General features: G+C 42.9%; 1 protein-coding gene across 2 annotated transcripts in view; it reads right to left on the reverse strand.

Annotated features, from left to right (window-relative positions):
- Positions 1–27,599, reverse strand: part of LOC144770276 (bMERB domain-containing protein 1-like) — a 499,712-nt gene that overhangs the window by 187,004 nt on the left and 285,109 nt on the right. For both annotated transcript variants that reach the window (XM_078654667.1, XM_078654666.1), the window contains exons 4-5: positions 3,636–3,750; positions 1,873–1,949 (exon numbers count right to left, since the gene is read on the reverse strand). In XM_078654667.1, the coding sequence (XP_078510793.1) occupies positions 1,873–1,949; positions 3,636–3,750 (192 nt within the window). The remainder of the gene's footprint in view (positions 1–1,872; positions 1,950–3,635; positions 3,751–27,599) is intronic.

Below are 27,599 nucleotides of genomic sequence, written 5' to 3' on the forward strand. Positions count from 1 at the left end.
TCCTAGTTTCTTTCCTTCTACTACATCTGTTGCTTCCATGTATCGCTCAAACTTCACAATCCACTTCTCCCATCTTATTCCCACTTGTGGTTTTGATACGCTGAATGGCATTGGTCTGCGATACTGTGCGCTTTGTTTTGTTTCAGGCATCTTTGCTCTCTTTTATATTGTTGTCTCTTTATTTCTTTTATTTCTCTGACGTTTTTGTAGTGTGCTCTTGTCACTTTCTCCTTTTATATTTCACTTTATTATCTGTTATTCCTTGTTGTGGGGATCCTTCTGTGTCCCTTCCCCTTTTCTCTTCTCTATTTCCTCTTTATTCCTTGCCTTTTTTCGTTTTGCCTGCCCCTAAAATGGCTGCCATGTACTTTCCACTGTTTTTCTCCTTCGTGTCACACACAAAATGGCTGCTCGTGTTCACGCGAGACTTCGCGATCGAAATCTCGCGTTGCCTGTCTTCAAGATGGCCGCCACGTTGTTTTTGTGCCCTGATTGGCTTTCCTCGCCTTACTTTGTAACGGCCGCCGAGATGTGCTCCTCTCGCGAGACCTCGTGTTTTGATTTTCGAGCGCGAGGGCCTCGCGCTTCTAATCTCGGGCACTAGCGCTGTTCGCCGAACGCTTCTTACCCCGCTCAGATGTATTTCGTTGGACCTGTCGGGGTGGGCTCCCGTGTAGCTCCTTGCGTCTTTTCTTCCGCCGCTGACGTTATTGTTTCTCGAACACACGGCGGATTTCTCGCGCGTGTGGTATCGTCACCTCTTCGTCGCCAGATGTCGTGTTGTGCTAATCACAGTCGTCGCAGGAAGCACAGGACGCCAGGTGAGGGTGGTCACTTTCTTTATTGTTATAGTGGGAGCGTGTCGCAGCACGTCTGTCCTCTTCGTCGTTCTCCGTCCTCTGTCCACTTCCTGTCCCTACAGGATGTGGTGTCCAGTGACCTGGTCACTGCCCTATGACCCACAGGGTCCTAGTGCCCTACATCAGTTGTCACTGTCACCCTATAGTCACGGTTGCTACACCAACCCATAAAGGACCCGCTTTGTCTTCAGCGTTTGGCATTACAAGCCTAATTCCTTATTTATTCTTGTTTACAGCAGTCAGGACCCCTGCCAGGCAAATACCCAACTACCTATTTGTATAAATCAGGTCTAAATGGATTAAGTATTTAAATATATGAAGAGACGATTCAAATGTGTTCAGGAAAGTGTCCGGCTGTGGCGGAATGAGAACAGGAGACAGAGTAGAATGGGTTGAGTCACTCTGGATTCAGAGTTCTGAACAAGGCTCACTACATTTTAGGGAATTGGGGAAATCCTCTGACAGACTTAGGCACCAGCTCAGGTGTGACCTCAATACTAATGGGCCCATCTGGCAGCCAAACGTCCTTCTATTATTTTACCAATATTCCATGGTACTTTCCCAGTGTCCTCTGACTTTGTTGATGGCCCTTTCCCGAAGACACAGTCTGCATGCGTAGGCTGTGGCCTTTCTCGGCTAATGATACCACCCACACAGCGCGACACTCCTGTCTGTCTCATAGGCAGCTGGATATATCTCCAATGAAGCAATGAACAAATGCGTGGGCACCACCTCAAGAAAATGTCTACACCTGCACATGTCGTAACCGAACATTACACACTAAAACAGCTACTTCCCCAACATGACACAAGTTCGAAAGCAGGGCAGGCGACTGAAATCAAGAATCTTCACTCCTGACTCTTGGCCCTGATGACTACAAACAGCCCATCCAAGCCGGCATCAGCTGCCATGATGACAGCGGACTCTGCACAGAGCCTTCTATACCAAAGGGGACGGTGATGAAGGAAATGGCTATTATTTGAAGCATAAAACAAACCCAAGTATTACTCACTAGACTTGTCCTTAAAGCAGCTTTTGGAGAGTTTGGTGTTAAGGAATTCGGCCATCTCCTTGTCTTCTTCTTTTTCCCTGTAAGCATAAAAAAGGGTTATTAGCCTTTCAGGCGCATGTGGTACGAGACTAGATCGCTTTTCATTAGAATCTCTTCTATAACATGTGAAAGTTAGTACTAGGGTGTAGTACTGTTCTCAGTCTGGAGCTTTCATTTTACAATTCATTGTAGTCTGGGATTCGTAGTTCGTGGTTACATTTAAGCGACCCAAGACCACAACCCGCACAATTGATACGTTTGCTAAATGTAAGCCCATCAGGCTGGTAAGATCGTACTCCGATGACCGTAAACTATAAGACCATAACACTAACAAGCACTGGTAAATTTGTTTTTTATACTGTCTGCAAATATACACTTAACAGTAAGCACATGCTACTTCAACTCATCTTGTGGAGCACAAAATGTGAGCATTTCCATCAACAGAATCAGAGGGTCAAATCTATAAAAGGCCCTCCCTCAGCCTCCTCCACAGCTCCAGTTAAAGCCTCAGCATGTCTGCCTGCAGGAGCTGCAGGGAGCACAAAAGCTGCAGCAGGCTCCGGCAGGTGGCGGGGCAAACATGAGCCTTGAGATGCCTCCTGGAGTACCACTACCCTTCATGACATGGAGGAGCCCCACAACTCAAGATGGGCAAAATGCAAACTGTAAAGTGACAATGCTGAGAGCAAGTCATTACTGGGCCATTTAAAGCTCTGCATATGAGCTTCTCACACTGCTCATCAGCGTGAGCTCCTTAAACTGCTCTACAGGACAAACGTCTCACATTCACCTCCAGAGTCCGCTTCAGAGTGCCCGCAGGCAAACATTCCCATATTCTCATACACTGCACGCTTTGCACACTCCCTACTAGAGTCACCTACTCACGTTTACTTCCAGTGCAAGCTCCTTAGATTGAACAAGAGTCTGAGCTTTTGCAGTCACCGTTAGTGCATACTTTTCACACTTACCGCCAGTGGTTGCTGCGAGGGCATTTAACTCTAGGCATCTACTCTTAAGAGTGAGAATAAGAGTGTCATTTGTGTGGCAATTATGACAGCGGGTTTACAAAAAATACTATGACAGAAGACACTTGTAGCTTCAGGTGGACGGGGAGACACTTCAGCACTGGGATTCTTAGCAGGAAGTGGTGTGAGCACACGGTTACAAGGAAATCAAAGAACAGGAGTGCACGTTTCAAAAGTATTTGAGGTTTATATTATGCAGTTAATAGACACAGCAAGAAGGTATGTTCAACACTCGGTATAAGTGTAGATGCTACACTGCTTCCCATCTTATAGGTAGGACTCTGTGCACAATGGCCTGGTCAGTATCGAGTACTGATCTCAGGAACTCTGCAGCTCATCCATCTTTCACTTGGTGGAAGCCTACACCTTCATGTATTTCCCATGAGTCTGAAGTGTGACTAATTCTGTATAGCTGCCAAGTGGCATCAGAGTAGGTGTAGGAAGTGTGACACCTTTAATAGGACTTTTCTTTTTAGCCAACAGCTAGTAGCATTCTAGGAACTACAGTTTCTCTTTTAAAAATGTATATGTGGTTTAAAAGTGTACAGCATGCAGAGTAGTTGGCTAAGAGCCCAGGGGTGCTGAAGGTGCCACATGTGACCTGAGGGCACCTAGCAGTTGTAACAGCTTTACCTGTTTTCAGAGGAGATTCCCCACCCCTCCTGTCCGAGTCCAGACAGTTACCCTTGCTTTCCATACCTTAGCCTTTCGAACTCCACGTCATCAACCAGGAAATCTCGAGTCTCCACCAGTTTGTGTATTTGCTGCAGTAGTTCATCCTCCTTTTGCTTGTCCTCTGCGGATTTATCTTTCTCTGAAATTGATGAAAACCAGGAAAGAGTAAAATGCACCTTTCCAATCACCACTCTACACATCCAAACAATGGCTGAAGTGCATCTTTCCTATTCCTGCAGCTTATCTGTTAGCTAATCTTGGAGATTCCACCATCCCGAAAAGGTACACTGTCCTTTTAGACCAGAAAAATGATCTTTTATCCTTATGTCGATATTATATTTTGGGTGTAGAGTAGCCAGTACATTTTTTAAATCCACAGAGTGGGTTTCTGGGTCAGCCCACTTTGGCCACTGGTTGCTTCGGGTCAGCCCCCTTTTTCGGTTGCTTTGAGAGTGTCAACAACATTTTGGATCAAGCCATAGTAGCGACTTTGTCTCACAGTATTGCTACTAGCGGTTCAATATTAGGCAGTTCCAAAGAGTGCTTTTCCCTTGGAATCTGTGGGATGCATTATTTTCAGCACCAGGAAGGTAATATTTGTTAAAGGACGAAGCTGCCTTGAAAAGAAAGCTTCCCACACTGCCACCACCTTATTTCAAGTGATAAATATGCACTTAGTTGAAGGTTAATCTTAACAAGTATACCTTTTATCAGATCTTTTCAATAAACTTGTTTGTGTGCACAGAAATGATACCTAAAAATACAAAACAAATATTTGTATTCAAAATTAGAGCTGACATATTATAGCAGGTTCACATTCTTTTCTTGATCGTGGTTGCATTGTGTTTGTGTTTTTTCTATTCTACTTGTGTTGCTTTTAATGTTGGAAGCAGTCTTTCTAAGATGTCCTACAGCACCACAGTGTGCTTGTTCTTGAAAGATGTGGGTGAAGGCTGAAACGTCCTCTTGCAATTCATCCTCTGACTGAAAACCTCTTGTGTGGCCCCTCCTGAGCTTGATCTGTAGCTGCAGAACAAGGATAGACATTATGTTGTCTCATAAAAGAGGCAGTAATCTTAGAAGAGTTTTGCACACACTTTGCACAATGAATCATGTTCAGAGTGTGGTTTATAAATGCTTGGGATGGGATAATAAATAATCATTTACACGTGTGCTTGTACCCACCTGTACTCAACTTGGACAGCCCGCTTGGTCTTAAATACACTATTCTTTGTACAGTAGCTGCATACCTATATTTATTTACCCACTACACACATAACTGCATGCGCATCAAAATGCATTTACCATTTCAGCATTGCACTTTGGGTGCCTGCAGTGTGTGTGTGTATATATGTGTGTGTAATATGTGGTATTTGTATAGAGTGGGCTTGATGAAAAGGCAGCAGAGCACTGAACAGAGTCAAAGGAAAGTACACAGTCAAACGACTGATAGGAGAGGTATGTGGTTATTGTATTGTTACCACATACAAACAACAGGAGGGTACCCCTTCTGTGCTTAGCCTATCTCTTCATAACAGCTCAAGGGGATCACCCTATGGTATTAAAAGGATTTTCACCCACTTCCAAAGATTCCAAGTGTGATGCTTCTTCATAGAGACTTGTCCAGATACCTAGGGGGCCGATTATGATGTCAGTGGAACCGACACTGACGGCATGTCGGTGTCAGTCCCACTGACATCTTTAAATGCGGTCAGTTTGAAGCATTACGATGCAGACAATCTGACCGCATTACCCCTGGGACAGACTGACAGCTTCTGACTGGCTCAAGGAGCCCATTGGGCCGTCGGTCAGATCATATTCTTCAAAATGGAGATTTCGATCCATCTTTCCGCCCGCCATTTCAAGTTGGTTCTTCTGACGTGAAAAGGCTGTAGGAAAGGCTTTTTGAGACCCAACGCCTCTGTCACCACATGGTGCCTGCCACAGGGTGCAGGGATGTTTCTAAACATGCCTCTTTGCATTGAGGCTTGTGCTGTGGCCCTTTTCTGGGCCGCAGCATAAGCCTTAATGCAAAGAGGTATGTTCCAACTGCCTCCAGGGCGGTTGGATCCTAATTTGGTGGGCGGGACCAATGTCTCACGAGGGTAGTTTGCTTTCGTCAGGCCCTCGCACGGATCTTGTTAGTATCCTCTTTCGGTGCCTTCAGTTGTGAAACTTCCATTGACCATTCCCATACATGCCATACATGCAGACCCATTTGGTCTCTATGTTCGCATTTCTTTAGTAGCATCCTAATTAGAGCTCAATGAGGGGTAAGAAGGCAGGTGGACCTTAAAATCAAACTTTTATCAAAGATCTCTTCCTGGTCATGGACATATTTGTTTCCATCTTCCCCCGCATCATGCTAAGCATGGTAGGGGTTCCCTTCTGTTGTTTTTGCATGGTTAGATGCTTGGGAAGGTGACACACCCTGTATCGACTCTTGCTTCTGCCCTTATAGAATATAGTATTGGATTTTTACCTCATTGTATTGTACTATTCTGTAAAGATGTGTGTCTTCAACTCTTTCCTAAACTGGAGAAACATTGGGGACGTCCTGATGGAGACGGTATGTTGTTCCAGATCCTGGGTGCTTAGGTGAACAAGCCTTGTTGCCTTTTTTTACTTTTTACATTTTGTTAATCTTTAATCTCATGGTGTCCTTGCTTCAGATGTGCCTAGAACCACCACAGATGGTGCGCTTGTTTGCAAGATAAAGGGGGTTGTTGATCTTGGTATCTTTGAAAATGTTGCACCTGAGAGAAGCAATCCATGGGTGCAGCGTGGGTGTTCCCACACATCCACCCATGGATTCTGAAGCATTCCAAGTTTTACCAATACTCATAGACCTGAAAATGCGTAAGAATGCTACGCCTTCCAAGGGGAGGCGTAACGAGGAGAAATATCTGTATTTCTCCTCATTACTTCCTCTTTCTATGTGTGCTACAGCACACATAGAAAGAGGAATATGGCACAGGGGATTGTTTTTATGCAGGACGTTGTCCCTTCCTGCGCAAAAACAATCCTACTTACAACGTAGGCACTCTTGCACATCCATGCAGGGATGCCTGCATTGGCGCTAGGCAGCACATTGTACGCCAGCACTGGGATGAGATAGGAATGCACCGTATTATGTTAAATATGGCACATTTCCACCCTGTCCCTGTCGCACTGCACAGCAAGGGGACTTGCTGCACTGCACTGCATGGCTTTTTGGTAAATATGCCCCCAGCATGCACAGCGTGTGAGGCCTGCACGTAAAAGAATACTTTCAGAAGAGCAAACAGATCAGTAAACCTGCACCTATGTGGATGGACATCTTTTTAAATGATGTTGAGACAAGGGCTGAACTCAGTAATATAATAGTACTGATACATGAGGGTAATAAACATGCACTGCAATGTGAACTTGAGTCACATATAGTCCAGACATGCCTAGGTGCACGCCTGTGAATTACATAGGCTTGCTATTTTTTTGTGTTTTACAAAGGTGACAATAATATTCCAGGATGAACTACACTTTCTTAATTCACATAGGGAGCACACAAACTGCTGTTGTAGGTTTAACTTAAATATGCAACCACACACCAATGTTATATCTTTATTTTTCATATAGAAATCAATTTTCCACATGAAGAAGACTCTTCCTTTGCTTCCAGTTGTAAATGTAGGTTGTATATAGCAGTTTCTAGGGCTTATTTCATCAGTTACGCCAACGTCAAGTTGTTGTTCATTAGTAATGCAATGACTTCTCCTGTCGCATTCTCATCATAACACCTATTTTCCTTTTAGCCTTTCCTGTGACCACAGAAATCCGCTTTCATATTGCCATCTGTGGCTCCAAAAATGTACAGATCTATGGTTTTATATCTGTCATTTGTGGAAAGAGACGAACATCTTTAACACTTAAGAATGGTTTAGGCAATTAGAAAAGTTTCAGTTTTTTTAAACGTCTGTGCGTGTACTTTCATTTATGGAAATGGGAACTAAAATAACTGGAAAACATTTAAGGTATGCAAATGTCCACTTCCCCAGTGCTGTGACACAGCCCACTCTTCCACGGTCTGTGCATAATGTAAAAGGGACTAGCTAAAAAACTAAAATACCCCCAACTTGAAATATACCTCTGTTTTTACCAAGCATGCGAAGCGAGCAAACAATACCCGCCTTATAAGAGATCCTTTCATCCTCCTTACAACCATCCATCCATCCGTCCAATCACTCTCCATCTGTCATTCATCTGTACTTCCCTTCACATTCCCATCCACCAACTTCTTCCATCCATCCATCCACTCATCCATCCATCCATCCATATATCAATCCATTTCTGTATCCTTCCATGTATATTAATTCAACCAAGCAAAAGCTTTCGAATTTAATAAGCTGGGCTGTGTAGGTGAGCTACTCAGAGGTACCTGGAGAGCTACAGTAGCTCACGAGCTACTGGTTGGAGACCCCTCCTTTCACCTGTTGAAAGTTTCACTGTTCATCCATCCTTTCATTCTTCCATCTTTTCATCCTGTGACCCGTCCATTCATCCAGTCTTTCACTGTTCTATGGTCCTTTTTCCTTTTCAAAGTTTCTTTCCTATCATTCTTCCTTCCTCCTGCTATTCTTTCTTTCCCCTTTCTATTTACCCACCCTTTTCTCCCTTTCTTACGTTTTTTCCCTCTTACAATTATCTCTCCTGCTTACTTTTGCTTTTTATTCCTCTCACTGTATTGTTTCCCTATTTTCATTTTTCTCTTCATCTCGTTTATATCATTGTGCACCTCAGGCCAAGATCCACAACCCTCTTTCATGATATTCCACACAGTGCTAGTTATGCGCAATTTGTCTGCAGGAAGAGGCCCATAAACAAGTAATTAACTCTAAAAAAAGGTGGATTACATATGTTCTATAGGGTGGAAAATAGAAAAGGTACACCAGAAAAATACTTTCCCAATGGAGATAGAAATTAAAAAAGACTGAGGTACAAATGCACAAATCTACTCGAATACCTGCCCGATGGGGAGGAAGTCATACAAAAACCGACATTCTACTTTAAATAATGTGTGTGATTCAGCTGTTTAGTCATAGATGCTCTGATATGACGTCACTGTGCTGCCTCTGGTAATGTACAGTGCCTCTGTCAGTCAGTGCTGGTCCCTTCCCGTTCAGAGCTGTTTGCCATCTCCAGAGCAGCTTGCTGCAGTCTTGTGACTTTTGTGTCTCTGGCATGTTGTCATGCTATCCTGGCATTTGGCTGTGGTCCACAGGTGTCCTCCAGCCGACTCCATCTCTGTACACCACCAGGTAGGGGCGTAAACTTGTAGGCCCTGCGAGGCAGCCCTTCACATACTGTGGGGGGGGGGGCAATATTTTGAGTTAGGCGACTGCCAGCGGCAATGCCAGCTTTGTGTGACTGCAGGACTAGTTAGGAAATACAAGTTTGAAAGAATCATGTCTGCATGACACACGAGGTGTACAGGATATTGGGGCACATGCATTAACGAAAATACAGATCGCAAACGGGCAGATTTGCAGAATCTGCCCCTTTGCATTTGGGATGCATCAACCCAAATGCAAATTCGCAATTTAAGTAATCTCTAAATTTGCGATTACTTAAATTGTGAATGCATTTAGGGAATAGCAAATTGCGATTTCCTAAATGCAATGCATGATGCATTGTTATGCCACAACACAAATCTAAATAGCGATTTCTTAAAATTCGCTATTTAGGATTCACAAATCCTGACTTGATGCATGTGGCCCATTGTTTTTTGTGATCTTGGATCTGGCGGTTCCTTTCTTGATTTCGAATCAGGCATGCATATCATTCTCTTGAATATGTTTTATATCGTCAGTTTCACGTTTGGGTGATTATGTGGTTCCCCTGAGCACTATTTCTTGGTAATCCGCATGAGTACTTTTTGCTTGCTTTGTACATGTGTTGGTGTACTCTGTAATCATAGATCTGCACTCAAATGACAAAATGTAGAGGGAGATACCCTTTTACTTGGAAAAGGAATGGGTAACAAGCATTCAAAACAACAAATTTCCTTTTCCAAACTTTTTAGGCCGGAATCCTTAGGAGTTACTATATAGTGTAGGGACAGGTGGACTAGTGGGAAATTAGTATTTGCGCAGGTTACCAAATTTACAAAACTACTTGAATGAAATCTTATATACAAAGGTTAAGTTACACACAACCCAATGTCATAATTCAAAATATATTATTTATTATTAACTGTTGAATTGCTGATACATTTCTAGAGTCAATTAATGTGGTTAAAAACACATGGTAACAATATTTATAAAAACATTTTTGCTAAAAATTCAAAAATCACAAAGCTTATATGCACAAATTATTACACTTAAAACACAAAATTTATTAATGAACAAATTGAAATTTTCATGATTGAATGAACCTTACAAGTCTTGAGTTGTGTGCATTATGTTGGGTGTACAGTACTTGTACACGTCTTTCAGCATATTTACTTAGGGATACGAGAAGGTCCTGTCTCATGGCAGCACAAAATTGAAATACATTGATTAATTGATAATTTGTTTGTTTGTGAGCACGTCGGGTGCAGGCTAAATACACTGTTTTCAGGCAAAAGAGTTTATTTTGCCTGGTTGAAATGGCAGTTTAAAACTGCACACACATGGGCTGCAATGGCAGACATGAGACATGTTTCAAGGGCTACCATGTGGGTGACAAAATGAGTGCTGCAGGACCAATAGTTTAGGGAAAGATCACCCTAAGGCTGATAGGTCTAACAGACATAGTGGCAAAATTATTCACCTTGGGTTTATTGAAGGACCTACAATTATGGATGGTGCAGTCAAATCTTATTCCGATGAATCAGACGGGCTTCCCACAAAGTTTCGGTGTGAGTTTGAATTTATTTATTCTAGCCAACCTAATCGAGAAGTTTTGTGCCTGAAAAATTCCTCTTCGTGCTTGTTTTGTAGACTAAATATCTACATTTGCCAGGGTCCCAAACACAGGTTGTGGGCAAAGCTTAAAGGTTGGAATATCTTGTCATCACTCCTTCGAGCAATTGAGATGTTATATACTTAAACATGGGTTGCTGTTGTGATGTATTCCTATAGGTTCTGTATCGATCCCCCTATTCCTGACCCTATTCTGGTTAACGAGTTAACTAGCAGCCATCCCATGATGCAGAAACCGTTATCTGATTACGCCAGACCACGGCACAGGAGCGCGTTATCTGATTAGGTCATAACGCTTGCCATCTAATTAGGCAAGCAATATTCCTCCAGCCCCTGATAAGGCATACGGAGTTCTCAAAACAAATCAAACCTATGACAACCTGGGAAAAACCCTGCGGCCATTGTTTTGATTTCACCGAGAACTTCAGTAAAAGAATGTGCTAACGACCAGCTCGTATGACATCCTTATTGACGTATCTATGTCCATCCTTACGTCAATCTCGGCACCTTACAGGTATAAATATTACCGATATTGCCTTAAGCAAACACACGCGGTGGTGACGAGATCGGAGCAGCGAGACTTGCCGAAGCCCAGCAGAGAGCGAAGCCCACTAGCTGCCCCGCCTTCCTGACGCGCTGAGAACGAGACGCTGCTTTCTCCTGCCGAGAAATCCAGCTCCGGCGCTTCCGAGCAGCCCTCGCAGGCAGCTTGGAATATCGAGACCTCAGACGAGAGATACTATCCCTCAACCATCCTAGACCTCAGGTACTGAACTGAATAACCCCTTACAGAGAATTCTTGACTCAGTCACTTGGCGAAACAAACTTAACTTAAACTGATACTTTCTATCCCCGCCCACGTATTAGGCTTAGGTCAGGTACACTGGGGTAGGCGTAGTTAGAAGCACCAGTTGAGCACGATTAGTCAAATGTTTATATGTATGTATCTATTTTATCAATTTTAAACCACCATATGGCTTAGAAACCATATAAATGTTTTTACAGTATTATTTTATAATTCTGCTTTTATTGTATGCACTTTACTTAACCATAAGTATTGCAATAATATCGATTCATTTCTCTTGTACGAGAAAAGAGACTGATCAATAAATAACATCTTTTATTGAACACGCCCGTCTCTTCCTTTTCTCTACAATCTGGTGAAACTAAGAATGCACGTACTGACTGAGTAAAATAAGTTGTCTTTTGTTTTCACACGACTCTAGAGATACACTCTTGATTAGGGGAGAGCAAAGTTGTCATGTTCTATGGTTGTCAGAAACTAAATCCCTTCTTGTCTATCCAGGGAGGTTCAACTCCTCCTTGTCTATTCGAGAAAGTTTCTAGTGAACTCTGAGCTAGCTGGCAAACCCAAAACTTTAAGTCTAATATCGACAGTAGAAGACCTAGTTAACGTCTGGTCTAGGTCTATACTATTGGAGGTATTATTCCAATGCGCAGACCTATTGGGATAATAGGAACTACACTACACTGTAAAGTTGGGTGACAAAGCTACTGTTACCAAGAAAACATTGCTGACATGAATTACTCGCTCGTCTAACCTACTTTTAATCCTCCTTGATTACATTTTTACCCAATTTCAAGCCTTCATTATGCTGAGGATATTTTGTTGCTAAGTAAGACCTCATTTGACCTCCAGAAAATGACAATTGCCTTTGCAACATTTATCAAAACGGATGAAATGGAGATCAACATGAAAAAGACAAAAGTTTAGATTTTTGGAAATTGTTTTAAAAGTTTGCAACTTGTTACTTAGAAGTGAAGCTTCAAAATGTTAGAAAATGTTAGGAAATACACTTATTTAGGAATCACGTTTGATAACCAGGGTTCTTTTAAGTGTCTTATGTAAGCAATCAAGGCAAAGTTGAGATCATTGTTCTTTCCATTTGCAGCTTTTCTAAAAAACCTAAACTGCCCCTCACTGGATCCCATCCTTAGAGTGATGAATAGTAAACTAATCCCATCGCTGACATACGGATTAGAAATCTGTAGCGGGAAGGATGCAACATTGTTAGCCTCTATACAAGTTGCTATATTTAAACAGCTGTTTAGACTGCCGAGAACACTAGGCAAGCCCAGGTACCTTGAGTTTGGCCTTGTGTTTCAACAATTTGCTCAGCAAGGCGCATTCCTCAAATCGTGCAATAAAATGAAGGAGGCTTCATGGAATAAACTGAACTATTGTATATGGTACAATATCGTGCACTCAAGATCTGATATGTATCCCGTGGCAGAAAAATCTTCAATCATCACTGAATAAACTGGGCATTAACAGTATATGGGCCTCACCAACTTCGCCCACGGTCTTTACAAGTATGGTTCATAAGAGCGTAAAGAGACTTTTGCAATTGAACAATATGGATATTATGGTCAAAAAAGCACACAGTTGGACTGTTTTAAATTTGAATGTCCTCCCTCATTGCCTGCAATATCTTAAAATGAACTTTTTATGATGTTGAAGTTTCTTTAATACAGGATGGGAAAATTTCCTACAAAATATGTTGTCCCTAGATGGAAAGCAAAGAGGCGTAATGCAAATTTAGGCTTTCTGGTTTTAAAGAAAATACATTGTGTGAATTGTATGTATACGTCCAGCTTTGTTGGAGCCTCGCAGGAAATTGCTATAGCAATGTTTTAATCAACTTAATATAAGGTCGTGCAGGCAGGATCTGATTCAGATTTTAAACGGTCAGCACACTAACTAAGCAGTAATTTTATTAATGACTTGATTTTTAAGTGGGATTGTTTGCACTTAAATTATTGCTTGTATTTTTTATCCTGGTCTCATTTTATGACCATATGTATGAAAGGATTTAGCATTTCTTAATGTACCAAATCCCAATTGTTAAATGGCCTTTCCACATGTAAAAAAGCAGATAGGGTATTGCAAAATGAGATTTCTACCCAAATAGGAAATAGCGAATAGGGTTTCGTTATTTGCAATTTCCTAAGCACATGTACAAAGCATTTGCTAAAGGAGAAATGGGCATTTAGGAAATGGCATTTAGGAAATGCTATATCCTAAATGCCAATGTCCATGGTTAACATCGATGGTAACTATGTGCAATTTTCAAAAATGCACCCAAAATGCATTTTTTAAAGTGCCATGTAGCACACGAATTCCCCTAGAACATCTGTGCGCTTTACATGTGCTTTACTTCTTTTTGGGGTGCATCAAGGGGTGACTTGTTTGTGAGTTTCCTAATTCACAATTTCCCATTAGGAAATTAGAAATTTGGAAATGCAAAACCATTCGTACCTATGGGCCTTTAGGCTCATAAGAACAACTGGTATAGCGATTTCCCAATAGCGATTAGAAAATCTCTATTTTTGTACATTCCATTTTTAATTTCCTAAATAGCGATTACTTGGATTCGCTATTTAGGAAATGCAAAATGGAAATTTTGTACATATGGCCCATAGATCCATTTTTGTGATTTTATATAATAAGTTTGTCTTGTATTTTATATTATAAAGGTTTTTATTGACCATATACAATAAAGATTTTTATTTATAGAACCAAGAGCAGTACAAATCTCCGTCCAAGAACAGTCTGCATTAGCAATAGCTGCATTATCAACAAAATCACCAGCATTTGGTCTGTTTCCTCAAAAGCATCATGTATTGGCTTAGAAGAGGCGATAGAGTGTGTTAACATGTCTGACAGGTACAGAGGGAGGGTAATACTTCTAAGCATTCTATCTTAGGTACTTGCGGTAGCCGCTGTAGAATACCAGCCATCTAAAGGAAGAGATCATCTGGGGTTTATGAGTTGTGCACCTCAAATCCTGAAAAGAAAGAGTTAAGAAAGTAGAACTTGCTGGATATAAACAGGGCCAGAGGAGAGTCCATGGAGGTTGATCTACAATCCACCATTACCTTCATACTTTACCATCACACTTTTCTAGTAGCAACCATTGCTTGGAACCATAGAGGGTCACTGATGACCTCATATGCATCCAGTCCACATTTAAACCAACAACTAGTTCCTGTAGATCATGGGGATTAACCTTAGACAAAACTATTACTATAATTTCAAACACTAATATTGCAGTATTATTAACCTGGCAAGAGTCCGTTTTTGAAGATGGTTCAAAGCTAATGAACATGTTCAAAGTACAAAAAAATGAGATCCACAATCTCCAGGAGGAACTCTGTGCGCTGTCACCGATAGTAGAAATCCTGACTCAATCTCGATTGTGAGGGAAAGTTGAGATCACTGTCCAGCTAACAAACTATTCTGATGTCACTCTTGCCGTGCAAAGTACGAGAATTGCACTTGCTCCAGCACCAAGCACCCCTCACACAAACAGAGACATTGATATAGTGGATCCCCCACCTGCTCTAGGAGGCCCATGCCCACCAAGTCTCCCATTGTGTCACAGCCTACTAACTCAACAGGATATTTCGCTTTTTCACAAAGAAACATTTAAATGAAAAGGTGTCACAGCACTTAGTAAATACCACATTCTATGGTGTCCGTATCAAATACCTCTCCATATCAGGACCTTAGAGTGACTGAGTTTAAGAAACATTCCTTCATGCCTTACTGAATTACCTTTAGAGCTGAATAAAGAGTGCCTCTGACATCCACCAGAAGCTGTGTGTCATCGGCTTACACGAACCCAGACTTTATGCAGCAGAAAGAGAAAGGAACCAGATAAAGGTTAAACAGCAGGGTGAGGAGGAGGGGCGTTCCCCCTCCTTTTAGATAGATAAGTCTGTGTTGAGAAGTAAACGCGTCCAGCTGGAAACTGTAACGAATGTTGGATAGATTGTCCTCTTGATGGAGGGTTTCTCTCAACAGCGGTAGAAGGCAGCTGATTTAAATTCTTCACGACTACTACTCCCAGAATGCATTACCTGTTGCACAAAAAGGCCAGACAGGAAACATGTTCATAATGACATAAAGTGTTGTGGCCACCTAAGGGGGTTCTGAATTCAGAAGGTGGGAGAGGATGGTGGACATATCAAGGTTAGACAGTTACAGGGTAGTCTAGGGAGTGGTGAGAGTGCTCTCCATGCATGTGACTTTGACTTTTGTGTTTACAACCTCTGACTAATTAGAAAAAACTGCGAAATGCATCTACCATAATGCTTTGGGAGAACTGCTGCTAACTTGTTGCCAATGTTTTCTGCCTGCCACATTCTCAAACCCCCCCCCCCCCCTCCCTCCCTTTTGGCTGTGGAGGGTATTAGTGGCAGCTTAAATGTTAGAAAGGAATGTATGACGTTACAACACATACATTTACAATGCATGCCTTTACAACACAGTTTTTACATCTCAACATCCTTTGCAACGCATTCTTTTACATAGCATGTCATTACATCGCATTTTCAGAAACTACCTTTACAATGCATTCCATTACATTGCATTATGCCTTTACATCACATAACATTACAATGCATACCATTGCATTGCATTTAAGGTAAGTATTGGATAGTATAGGGGTAATAATTACTATTCTAACTCCAGTGAGTGCAACAGTAGGGTAAGTGTTGGATAGTGTAGGGGTAAAAATGATTATTCTAACTCCAGTGAGTGCAGCAGTAGGGTAAGTGTTGGATAGTGTAAGGGTACTATGCGTTGTAATGGTATGTGTTGTAATGACTTGCGATGTAATGCCTGCGTTGTAGTGACATGCATTGTAAGGACATGCGTTGTAGTGACATGCAATGTAATGGCTGCTTTGTAATGACATGCGATGTAAAGGATGTTGCGATGTAATGACTGCTATGTAAAGGTAGTGCAATGTAATGACTGCGTTGTAAAGGTTGTTTCCCGTTAGAAAGCAGTGTCCAGGTCCAGGTCCCTGGGGTTAAGTTGTAAAGAAATTAATTGCCGGGGCTCCTATCAAGGGGCAGCTTGCACCAGCCCATTTCTCCTGCTAACTTCGCCTAAAACAGAACCAACTACTAAACATGAAAGTGGGGAGAGGATGTGGCGTGATGGCCAGAGCTGCTGACTTTGGAGCTGGGGAGCCAGGTTCGAGTCTTGGCTTCGGGTCAACATTCTGCGATTCTGAGCGAACCACTTAATCTCCCTGGGCCTATCATAAATGAATGTGTCCTTAATTGGTGCTCATGAAAAGTATTGGTGTTGAGGATTGAGTGCCGGTGCACCAGAAACCAAGGGCTCAATTAATGCACTATCAGGGCCTCTTCTAACAAGGCCAACTGAGGACAAGGCCAATTCAAACTGATGTATGGTGCCTCTGACAATCCCTGGAATAATGTGCTAGCAGGTGCACTAGTCGCTGGTCCATGCAGAGCGTCTGTAATCGACTGTTCATTTTCTCCCAGTCGTCAGATTCCCTACACTATATTGGCGTCCACAGAGATTTTTTCAGGAGGGGGCAAAATGTTAACGTCATCACCATCCTCCGACATGATGTGTGCCAGGTGGGGCATAAGAAACACTGGGGCGCAGAACTGGGATAGACTCAATTAAATGCTAGGAGTCCAGGACATGTGACTGACCCTGCCACAGGCCAACAAACACCACCTGTAGGGAAAACGCTAAACTTTCTGACAAGGTGCTTTATCTCTGTCTGCTAGGTGTGCAGACTTCCGGGTCCTCGATCCAACACAAATCAAGGCTGTCTTCAGCACGATTCGATTTTCATCAGAATACTTTAAAACAGTCTATGATTAAAGCACCAGATTAAATATACTGTATGCACAGTGTATGTTAGGGATTATTTGTAGCACACATATTTACCAATATTGGCTTCTTGGTGCTAGAATTCATGATAACTTTTATCCAAAGTTAAAGCACAACATCAAAGTTAGTAATAAATAATTCAGCAATCACAAACGCTAGTGATTCGCCAATGGGTGCCCCCTTTACTAGAGTTCCCCGGGCAGTGCTAAATTTTACATACATTCAATTAATGTATACAAAATAATATGTATAGGTCCAAATGTTAGCTATATTTTTTTTAAGTAACTTAGAGTCCCTCTACGTGTAGTCAATGTCAAACTGACAACGTGCCCACGGGATACAATCAATCAATCAATCAGACAAATTTGTATAGCGCGCTACTCACCCGTTAGGGTCTCAAGGCGCTGGGAGGAGGGGGAGTCGCTACTGCTCGAACAGCCAGGTCTTGAGTTGTTTCCTGAAGGAGAGATGGTCCTGGGTCAGCCGTAGGTGGGTGGGGAGGGAGTTCCATGTCTTGACCGCCAGGTAGGAGAAGGATCTTCCTCCGGCGGTGCGGATTCGTGGGACGGTGGCGAGGGCGAGGCTGGCGGATCGGAGCTGGCGGGTGGGTGTGTAGAAAGAGAGGCGGCTGTTGAGGTATTTGGGGCCCATGTGGTGGAGAGCCTTGTGTGCGTGGGTGAGGAGTCTGAACGTGATCCTCTTGCTGACGGGGAGCCAGTGCAGGTCTTTCAGATGGGCAGAGATGTGGTTGTGACGGGGGATGTCCAGGATGAGTCGTGCCGAAGCGTTCTGTATGCGCTGAAATCTTTTCTGGAGTTTGGCTGTGGTTCCAGCGTAGAGGGTGTTCCCCTAGCTCCCCTATGCGGAAGCCCGGCACAGTAAATGTGTGGCACATGCGGCGCCTGCAGCGGCGGCACATCACAGGTCCAGGGATGCTGAGTCTTACACAGTGGTCGAAGTGGGGGAAAAAAAGTAGGGGAACAGTGGGCGGAGAATCAAAGGGTGGGAATAACCCAAGGATTGGATCTGTGGGTGGAGCCAGAGGTGTGGCCAGAATGCGCAGACATCCCAATTTTTAGTATTTGTTTGGCATTTCACTGCCCAGTTTAATCAACCAATGGATACACATGATTATTTAAGGTTATAATGAGTTATTGACATTAAAATATATTCACAAACTGGGATATGCTTCTAATCACAGAATGTACCAAATACCATAAAATCTGGAAAACACAAGCCATTTGTCTCAGAGCCATGGAGTTTCTGTCATCAGCACTACTCTCTTTTTCCACAACAGCAGTTCAAACATGAATGGCAAAATATCCTAGTTTGCAAATGTTTTCTCTAAAATTATGGCTCTGCCATATTTGCCTTATAATGCAAGATCTGCTGCATGATCTGACCATATAAACTAATAAATTGTTTGTAGCTCAAACATATCAAAAGTAAATATAAAATGTGACTTGTGTTGCTGCGGAGTGGATGGCCTATTGTAAAGGTTGACTGGTCACCTTTCTCACTGCTGAGTTTATATGTTACACTGGTACTAATAAGGCAAAATATTTCCAGAGACTGTCAGCATGTGTACAGACGTCAAAATAATAAAATATCTGAAAATATACTGCATTACGCTGCAGCCTTTTTTTTAATGCATCATTTAGTCAACACTACGGCATAATGTTGTCATACTTTGCTGCATAATTAATTCCAGTGGCCCCACAGCAGGCAGCACATGTTAAAAGTGCTTGTGAATGAAGCCAGGTGACTGTAAATTTGCAAACTTAGTTTGGTGTGCGTGCAAATCCTGCATTGCCAATCCCTGGTGAGTTGCAGCTACTACTGCTGAAACAAGGCCAATGGAGGTACCTATGAGTGAGGCAGACTGGCCTCAAGGGAAGGGCCAGCCATAGCACTGGTGGTGTCCTGTGCATTAATGTTTGTTAGTGCCCCCCAATGACCACCTCTGCCATAGATTCCCTCACTACCACCCTTTAACTGTGCCCCCCAAGTTTCCATAACCACTCTCTCTCAGATGAATGTAATTTGATTTACAGCATCACTCATACCATTGTAGGGTGTCAGAGCACTTTACATCACACACATTACACAGAGACAATCAATATGTGTGTAAATCACTGTATAGAAAATTTTACATAAGACTAAGGACTACAAGGTGTAGGAATCATATGACAACCATACTAGTAGCCCATATAGTTTTATAGTGATTGGTCTGGAGAAACAAAATACCCGGAATTTAAAACGTAATACCATGGTTGGGGGTTCTCCTTAATAATCAGAATTGATTTCTGTCCAAAAGAACATTTTTTGGGACATTAGGATAATCAAAGACCGGGGCGGGTGGGGAAATAAAGCTCTAATTTATACCTTGCAGTTTGTATCCAGCTCTTAGATGACAGTTAATAGCTTACTGTTCTAAGTTAGGATTTTAACGTATAAACTGCAAGTAACAAAAGGATCTCTCTGACAAAAGCAGTAGCCCACTGACCTCTTTACATTATGTGCACTTTGTGATCTGCATGGCGCAAGTTCTTTGCAGCCGGTACATTAACCCTCTGAGCTACCTTTCCATGAGTCAAAACTTCCACTAGACAAAATTCTGATCTCTCTCTAGGAAGAACATTAATCACCAGAGTCATCATGACATTTTTATTGTTGCCGAAAATTGCTGGAGTCCAGGAAGGAGGCAGCAAGCCTTTTTAAAACCATAATATACTTGCAAACATGATTCCTCCACCTAAAGTCAGCACCCGGTGCGGTCACACTGGTTGCACTGCCCTAGAGCTGGCCGTTCTCAAGGGTCCTGTGACCTCAGTGACTGTTGTTCTAGTGTGTGCTGCTTCATAGGCCTGCCCGCAAGACTGGAGGTGAACTTCAGAATGGATAGTGGTGGACAAGACTTGAAGGTTAACCTACACTTGTCATGCTAGGGTCCACCTGCTGGTGCGAAGACACCAGGACTTCTAAGGTGTTGCGAAGCCCTCTAAGGTCTAGCATGTGATTGTGCTCTCGCAGGAGAGTGGTCTGGTGGACTGGTTATTAAGGCTGAACCTGGTTCCCAGTTCCAAATTCAGCAGCTCTGACCATAGTGCCACATCCTCTCCCCCACTGAACACCGTACTGCCCCACTGAGAAAAACTCCCACTGTCTTCAACTATAACCCAATTGTTGCCCGCTATAAATACCTGGATGAGGCTCAATTTAAATTACGCACTAGACAAGAGCAATATGCGGCCTACCAAAAAAAAAAAAATAACAACATCCTGGAAAAAGCAAACACTTATAGGGAATGCAAAATTTAGCAAACCATGGGAAATGTAAGCAGGAATAACATGGTTACCTTAATGCTTTTGCACTCACTATTCAGAAATCGGTGAATGCTTTTGCCTTAAAAGTTAAGGACACGACTACAGGGCCATGAATGGACCCATTTCAATGGCCATTGCTTATATCCTTACAAAACGAAAGCAGTAGGGTAAAAAGACCACGTCCCTGGACCCAGAGCCACAGCACACATTTTGTTTTCCAATCCACACATTGCCGTACCTCCAGGATTGGTGCACTAGTTCCAAGTCCAGGGAAAACAAAGACAAGAAAACAAAAATAGCGCTTCACTGGCAAACTCTGTAAAAGTGGTGCTAATGTGTTTCAGTGTGAATAAAATCAGTTTGGCCAGTTTGCTACCACTCTGTCTTACTTTATTTAGTTATTTGTCTATTTTTCATATTTTTAGCCTTTTATTTCCAATGCTGCACTTTGGAATTAAAATGTCAGAAAAATATGACATTTCCAGCAAAAGTGTCTTTATCTTTTGGATCCATTTCACAGGGAAGCAAATAAAAGAAAGGAGAGGAAAGAGAGTGAGAACCCCGTCTTGAAGTCACGGTTTTCATGGGCGTCCACAGGGGGGGCAAGGAGGGTCGATCCAGGGGGGGGCAAGCGCCCCCCCTGTGGATGCCCATGTCCACCATTCCACTGTCTTTTTAGAAGGGGGAGGTTTACATGGCAAAGCAACTTTAACTTCACAGCAGGAGCAGCTGGGGGGATTCTAAAAGTGGTGAGGCAGAAAGTTCAATCTGAAATGAATGGAGCGAGAAAGCGAATCTGCAATGAAGGAGGCTGGTGCACGGGTTTGCCTGCTGTGAAAGCATCAGGAAAATGTTTCTTTTTTAGCTATATTACAAGAAAACTTACTCCAAAATTTTGAAAACATGGGGTTCAAATTATGCATTCTATAGTACAGTATAGTATAGTACAGTACAGTATAGTACATGATTCCTAAATTGTAATACTGAGCATACCATGTGTCTCTCCAAGGACCGCTTACGGGCTATGTTATGTTACAGGATTTGTAAAGCACGTGCCGACCCGCAGGCATCCTAGCGCTGATTATGGAAAAGAAATGTTCAGCAGAGTCAGAAAGAAGCACATCCTTAGCATCTTAATTGACATTGAATGGCAACCAGATTTAATCATGGCCACATTAGACGTGGTTTCCCTCTACACTTCTATAAACCCAAAAATGGGGTTATCAGCAGTCAACAATTGCCTGAACAATAGATCTATTACTTTTTTTGAACACACTAAAATGCTCTCCAAAATGATGCATATCATTTTGATGAACAATTTTTTTCTGTATGAACAAACCTGGTACAGACAAATAAGAGGTGTGGCTATGGGCTCCAGATTCTCCCCTTCTTTTGCAAACCTGTATATTGGCGCTCTTGAAGCAGAATACATTTGGGGCAATAAGGGTAAACCATGGATTGACAATATAATCTATTGGGGAAGATACATAGACGACTGTCTACTCATCTGGTCAGGCTCCCACGTCTCTCTTCTGCAATTCTGTGCATACCTTAATAATAACCAAATGGGTATGAAGTTCACCAGCAACATCAGCAAGACAAATGTAACTTTTTTAGATATAGAACTATATATCAAGGACAACACTCTGCAAAGCCGCCTTTTCCGTAAAGAAACAGCCTGCAATTCAGTACTGCATGCGGAAAGCTCTCATCCTGCTCATCAAATCAATACAATTCCATATGGAGAGTTTGTACGCGCAAGAAGAAACTGCAGCGATAATACCGAATTCGAACAATGTATTGAAGACATGACCCTACGCTTCTCCAGAAGAGGTTACAAACAAGACACTATCAAAGGAGCAAAGAGAAAAATACAACAAACGGAAAGATCAACAATGTTGCTAAACAAGACCAAGCCTAAAGAGAATAAACAACCAGTGAGACTAATTATGGACTACAATGATATCAACCTGACAGTTAAGAAGAGCCTTAACAAAAATTGGGGGATTCTTTTGGCTGACAGAGCTCTGAAAGACACAATCACCAACAGACCACAAATCACCTATCGCAAAGAGAAGAACCTTAGAACCAGGCTATGCCCTACCATGCCACGTACAGCAAAACCCTCATGGTTGCCAGTGAAATCAAAAGGTTTCTATAAATGCGGTTGTTGCAGTATGTGCCGTTGGGCAAAACATGGCACCAGGACCTTCAAAGGTTACCACAAACAAGAATTTAAAATTGAATCAAACATAAACTGTGAAACCAGATACACGGTGTACATCATTGAATGTCTATGCCAAAGCCAGTATATAGGAAGCTCTATCAGACCTTTGAGAGAAAGAATCAGAGAACATGCTCGTGCAATTCTGACACAAGATACACGCTACCCCATGGCCATTCATATGGCCACATGCCCCTCACAAGGACCAAATAAAAAATTCACCTTCTATGGTATAGATATGATTGGAGTCCAGGCAAGAGGCGGCAACCGGGAACTTAGACTTAGACACCAGGAAGCAATCTGGATCATGAGAACCCACAGCCTCAAGTATTGCCAGAACACAGATGACGAACTGCATTACTTCCTTTAATTCTGTATTGCTTACAAATGATACATTTCTGTAATAGGATATAAACTGTGAGATCCGTGTTTATCTTGATACTGGGATTATGATTCCCCTCCATTGCACAACACACCTCCCCTTTCTTCCTCGCCATCCAATTGCTGCCCTTACTCCCCATTAACAACCCCCTAGCATCCCTGCCCCCTGTCGTTTCGCACACCGCCTCCCCCCTTTTTTTCCCAACTTGCACACACCGTGTACCGCTCCACACACCCATATATTCCTCCCCAAGACCTTACAGCACCCCTGGCATTGATAAGGCAGGCAACCGCTTTGTCTGTCACACCCTTAATGTCAACACAGTTACTAACCCATGAACCCTTCAATAAATAAGTAATGTCGTGGCGACCCTCCCGCTTTATTTTGGATTTGGGTTTTCTTTTTTGGTCAATGCTGTGTTTTGTTACCTTCCAGCCTGTATTATACATACAGGCTCATTCGACCTACTACCCTTATATAGACACAGGCTTGTCCGACCTATTTGCATTTCCCTCTTACCCAGCTTTCATTATCGTTACACGGCTCGGTCGTTTTCAAGCCTTCCCGTTCTTTCCTTCCCTATATCTCTGTACTGGGATGTGTATCTTTTCCCAGGTCTAGCCATACACATTTTTCACCCCCTTTCTTATTGGCCCCAAGAGCAGAAAATCATTCTCTTATAAGATAATTACGTCGATATCACTCACATCTTGAGGAGACTTTTATTGTTGTAACAGTACCCCAGTGTTTTGTGACAATTTTGTCAGACTACACAAGCGAATACCGGCATAGTCCTTTTTTCATCACCACCATATCCTTCACTTTCTGAACACAGTGTAACGTTCTAGTGGTTACGAACACTTCTCGGCGCGATCTTGACGTCATCAAGATTCCGCCTCATAGGGCGCATCTTGAAACTGACTCATTGTCTTAGAAACCCAAACACTTACGGACTTCCTTCTACCACGTTACTACGACCTCAAGGTAAGCAAAGAAACGGCCTAATGTTTTGGGGTTAACCGAGATGCCTTGCATCCCAAACCTCTTTTTAAACACCCCTGTCCATAATGCATTCCGGCTAACTTCCTTTTTGTGTTGTCTTTGACTTAAATCTCACTACAGCTCATATGCGAGGGCAAGCGGATTGGCTTCCCTGCTCCCACCGACCCTTATCCGGCGTCGGTTGTTTTCTCCTCCTTCAGCGCCAAGAAACCATCCGGTGATCGTAGCGCTCTACAAATTCTTTTTACATTACATTACATTAAGACGCGCTAGAAGCACCTCCTGCACGCGTCTTCCATTGTATATACCCGATTAGGACCGGGTTGGAAATATCACCGGTCCGACGGTGAGTCCAGCCTGTCTTCCCTATTAATAATCATTCCATCTTGCATAGTGAATGATACTTATTGCAGTCTCCCCATCAATATTATTCACACCCCCATTATTTTTGCCCCTTCTACAGATACAGCTCTCATCGTTTTACTCCACAGGTATGTTAGTTGCAACCTTAAAGATCCGATAATGTGACTTGCTAAACATCATTTCTGCTCATTTCCCCTCCTTTGCGAATTACGAATCACTCATGTGGATATAATAATTACACTAAAACGAACGCAACGGAGAAATCTATATAGCACTTTCAGTGATTACTTACGTATTCAGGTTTAGTCAATACCCAACAATATGGCTGTCATGTTTGGCAATAATTGTATACATTTAGATAACACGATCTGCTAATTTTCTCTCCTCAATTGCCCAACTACACCATTAGCCAAGGGTACCAATATGATCAGTAAAAATTGTTTTGCGCACGACGCAATGCATCCTACGCACATACCGGACCAATACAATGATTTTTCAAATATTTAACATGTACAGAATTATGACTAGAAACACCTCCCTGCGATTAGCGATGTAGACATGTGGTATTTTTAATCTCATCAGGATAATTTTGAATGTATTGTGCATATGTAGATTGCTGGTGATTCATAACTTGTCACATTTTTTGAGCGCCAACGTTGTAGAAGCACTGCATGCCACATACCATCCACACTTTAGCAATGCAAATAATTGTTCATTTGTATGTGCCATGCTCTCTCCTTTTCCTCCTCGGGTTACATTTAAAGAGATTTCGCAATTTGATTTGTTAGTGATGTTCAGCTTGTGATTTGTATATTTATAAAGAAAACTTGTGCCACCACATGACACTCACCATGTGGTTTTCTACTTGCGTCACTGCATTTGAAGTTAAAATATTGTAATCAGCAGCTCACCACCGCACTCAAACACTCACTCTTTATTTGATGTCTCACTTAGGTGTTCTTTCAATTTTTGAATTCACACTTGCCGCACTCCCCACACCCTTTCTAGGTTTCCACTCTTCCTAAACTGGCCATGGGCCTGTCCTCCCCACCACTCACGCCCACTTCACTGGCCTGGAACCTATATTTTCACCCCCACAAAAGTGCTGTCACTTGTCACCCCCATTAAATAGTATGGTTTCATTATTTCTACTTTATCTCCCCAGCCCTGAAGAGTCACGGGTATACCCCGGTTTTGACAAAACACGTCTCGGCTGGTTTTCTTATGAAACTAATACTTACATTGGATGAATAAACATCTTACAAGTCAAAAACATTGGAGTTGGATCTTATCCTTTTCATTGAATGACTATCAAACTGAATTGATATACTACTGCAGGTTGTGTGCGCTTGACATTGCAAGCATTTAGACCATAGTTCTTGAAGAGGCAGGTCTTAAGGGCCTTCCAAAGTCTCAACTCATTATCAATCGAGCGGATGGCCAAGGGGAGAGAGTTCCAAAGCTTTGCTACATTAAAACGAAAAGATTGACCACCATTTGTGGCTCCTTTAACCGAGGGCACAGAGGCTAGATGTAAATGAGAGATTCTAAGTAGCCTGTTTGTAATGTGAGGGGTAACTCGCTGACGTAAAATGGGGGGAACACGTGCGTATAATGCTCTGTGGGAAATACAAACAGATCTGAATTTGATTCTCGGAGTGACTGCTAGCCAGTGAAGAATTTTCAAACTGTTTCAGGCTGACTCGTGTCTGGGAATCCCAAGTAGGAGGTGTGCCGCTGCATTTTGCACCACGTAGTTTCTAAGTGACTGCTAAAGAATAGCCCAGATACAGTGAGTTGCTGTAGTCCAGGCGAGAAAGGATCAAAGCCTGTACTCCCAGCCTCCTCACCAGGGCCGGACTGGGAACCAAAACCGGCCCTGGCAGAGTGCTCGGGCGGGGTGCGACCGCGCTCTTTACCAGGACCGGTTTTGTAACAAAAACGGCCCCCAGAGGCCAAAAACCGGCCCCCACCCTTGCGGCGCACCAGGGGATTGCCCGGTGCCTGCAACAGCCAGTCTGGGCCTGCTCCTCACCATCTGAGGGAGCAGAGGCAGAATCTTGTGCAGCATGCGCAGGATTCTATGACAACTGGCTGAAAGTTTAGTGGCCTGAGTTTCCATCTTCAAAGCTTTATCAAGCCACACCCCCAGGCGTTTTATAGCTTTAATAGCAACTGGGGAGGGGGGCGGCAGAAGTGAAACATCCTGGCCAGCCCAGGGCCATTTTATTTAATTTAAAAATGTTTTTTTTTTTATTGAGCACTGCAATTAATACACAGGTGTATACAGTTAAATTATAAGCATTTTGAAGGCTTCGCAGAAGAGCAAGGCATCTCGGATCTTGTCTGCATGTTAAAACAAAGCATACATGTACGTCACAGAAAATACATCATGACTTGCAGCATAAATGTACAAACTGTATATCCAGACAGGTAACAACAACCCTAATGAGTAGTATCCTGTGCAGTACCCATTACATCCCTCCACCCAAAATGACCCTCCCCAAACAATACCCCAGCAAACAAGTAACTTAAGTGTCGCTACACAGACTACACACCTCGCTGATGTTCCTGCGCACAGTGCGTTTCAGATCTGAGAACCCCAGGAAGGGGCGTGTACTGAGGTGGGGGAGAAGGAGAGGGGAGTGAAACAAAGAGGGGAGCAAGGAGAGGGTGAGACCAAAGGGGGAAGGGACAAAGTAACAGGGCCGAGGATAAGGAAGCAGAAGGGAGGCACCCAGGTAAAGCGTGGGTAAGCATGGGTCCGCCAGCACCTATAGCACTGCACCACTGTCCTGCCTACTATATTGCGAACCCATAGGCTCAACATCCTCCATAGCTTTGAATTGTTCCACTAGGAGTGCCCAGTCCAGTGAAATCGGTCGCTTTCGCAGTCCCCTGTATTCTTCACGGTATAAAAGCCTCCCTTTCAGCAACCTCCCACCTGCCCACTTCTTCACGCCAAGCGCCCACTCGCAGCGCTAGAGTAGACTTCCAGCGTCATGTTATCATCCGTTTTGCCAGCATCAGAGCCAACCCTGCAAATCTACGTAGCAATTTTGCCTTCC

This window comes from Lissotriton helveticus, chromosome 7 (genome assembly GCF_964261635.1).
Source record: "Lissotriton helveticus chromosome 7, aLisHel1.1, whole genome shotgun sequence".
Lineage (NCBI taxonomy): Eukaryota > Metazoa > Chordata > Amphibia > Caudata > Salamandridae > Lissotriton > Lissotriton helveticus.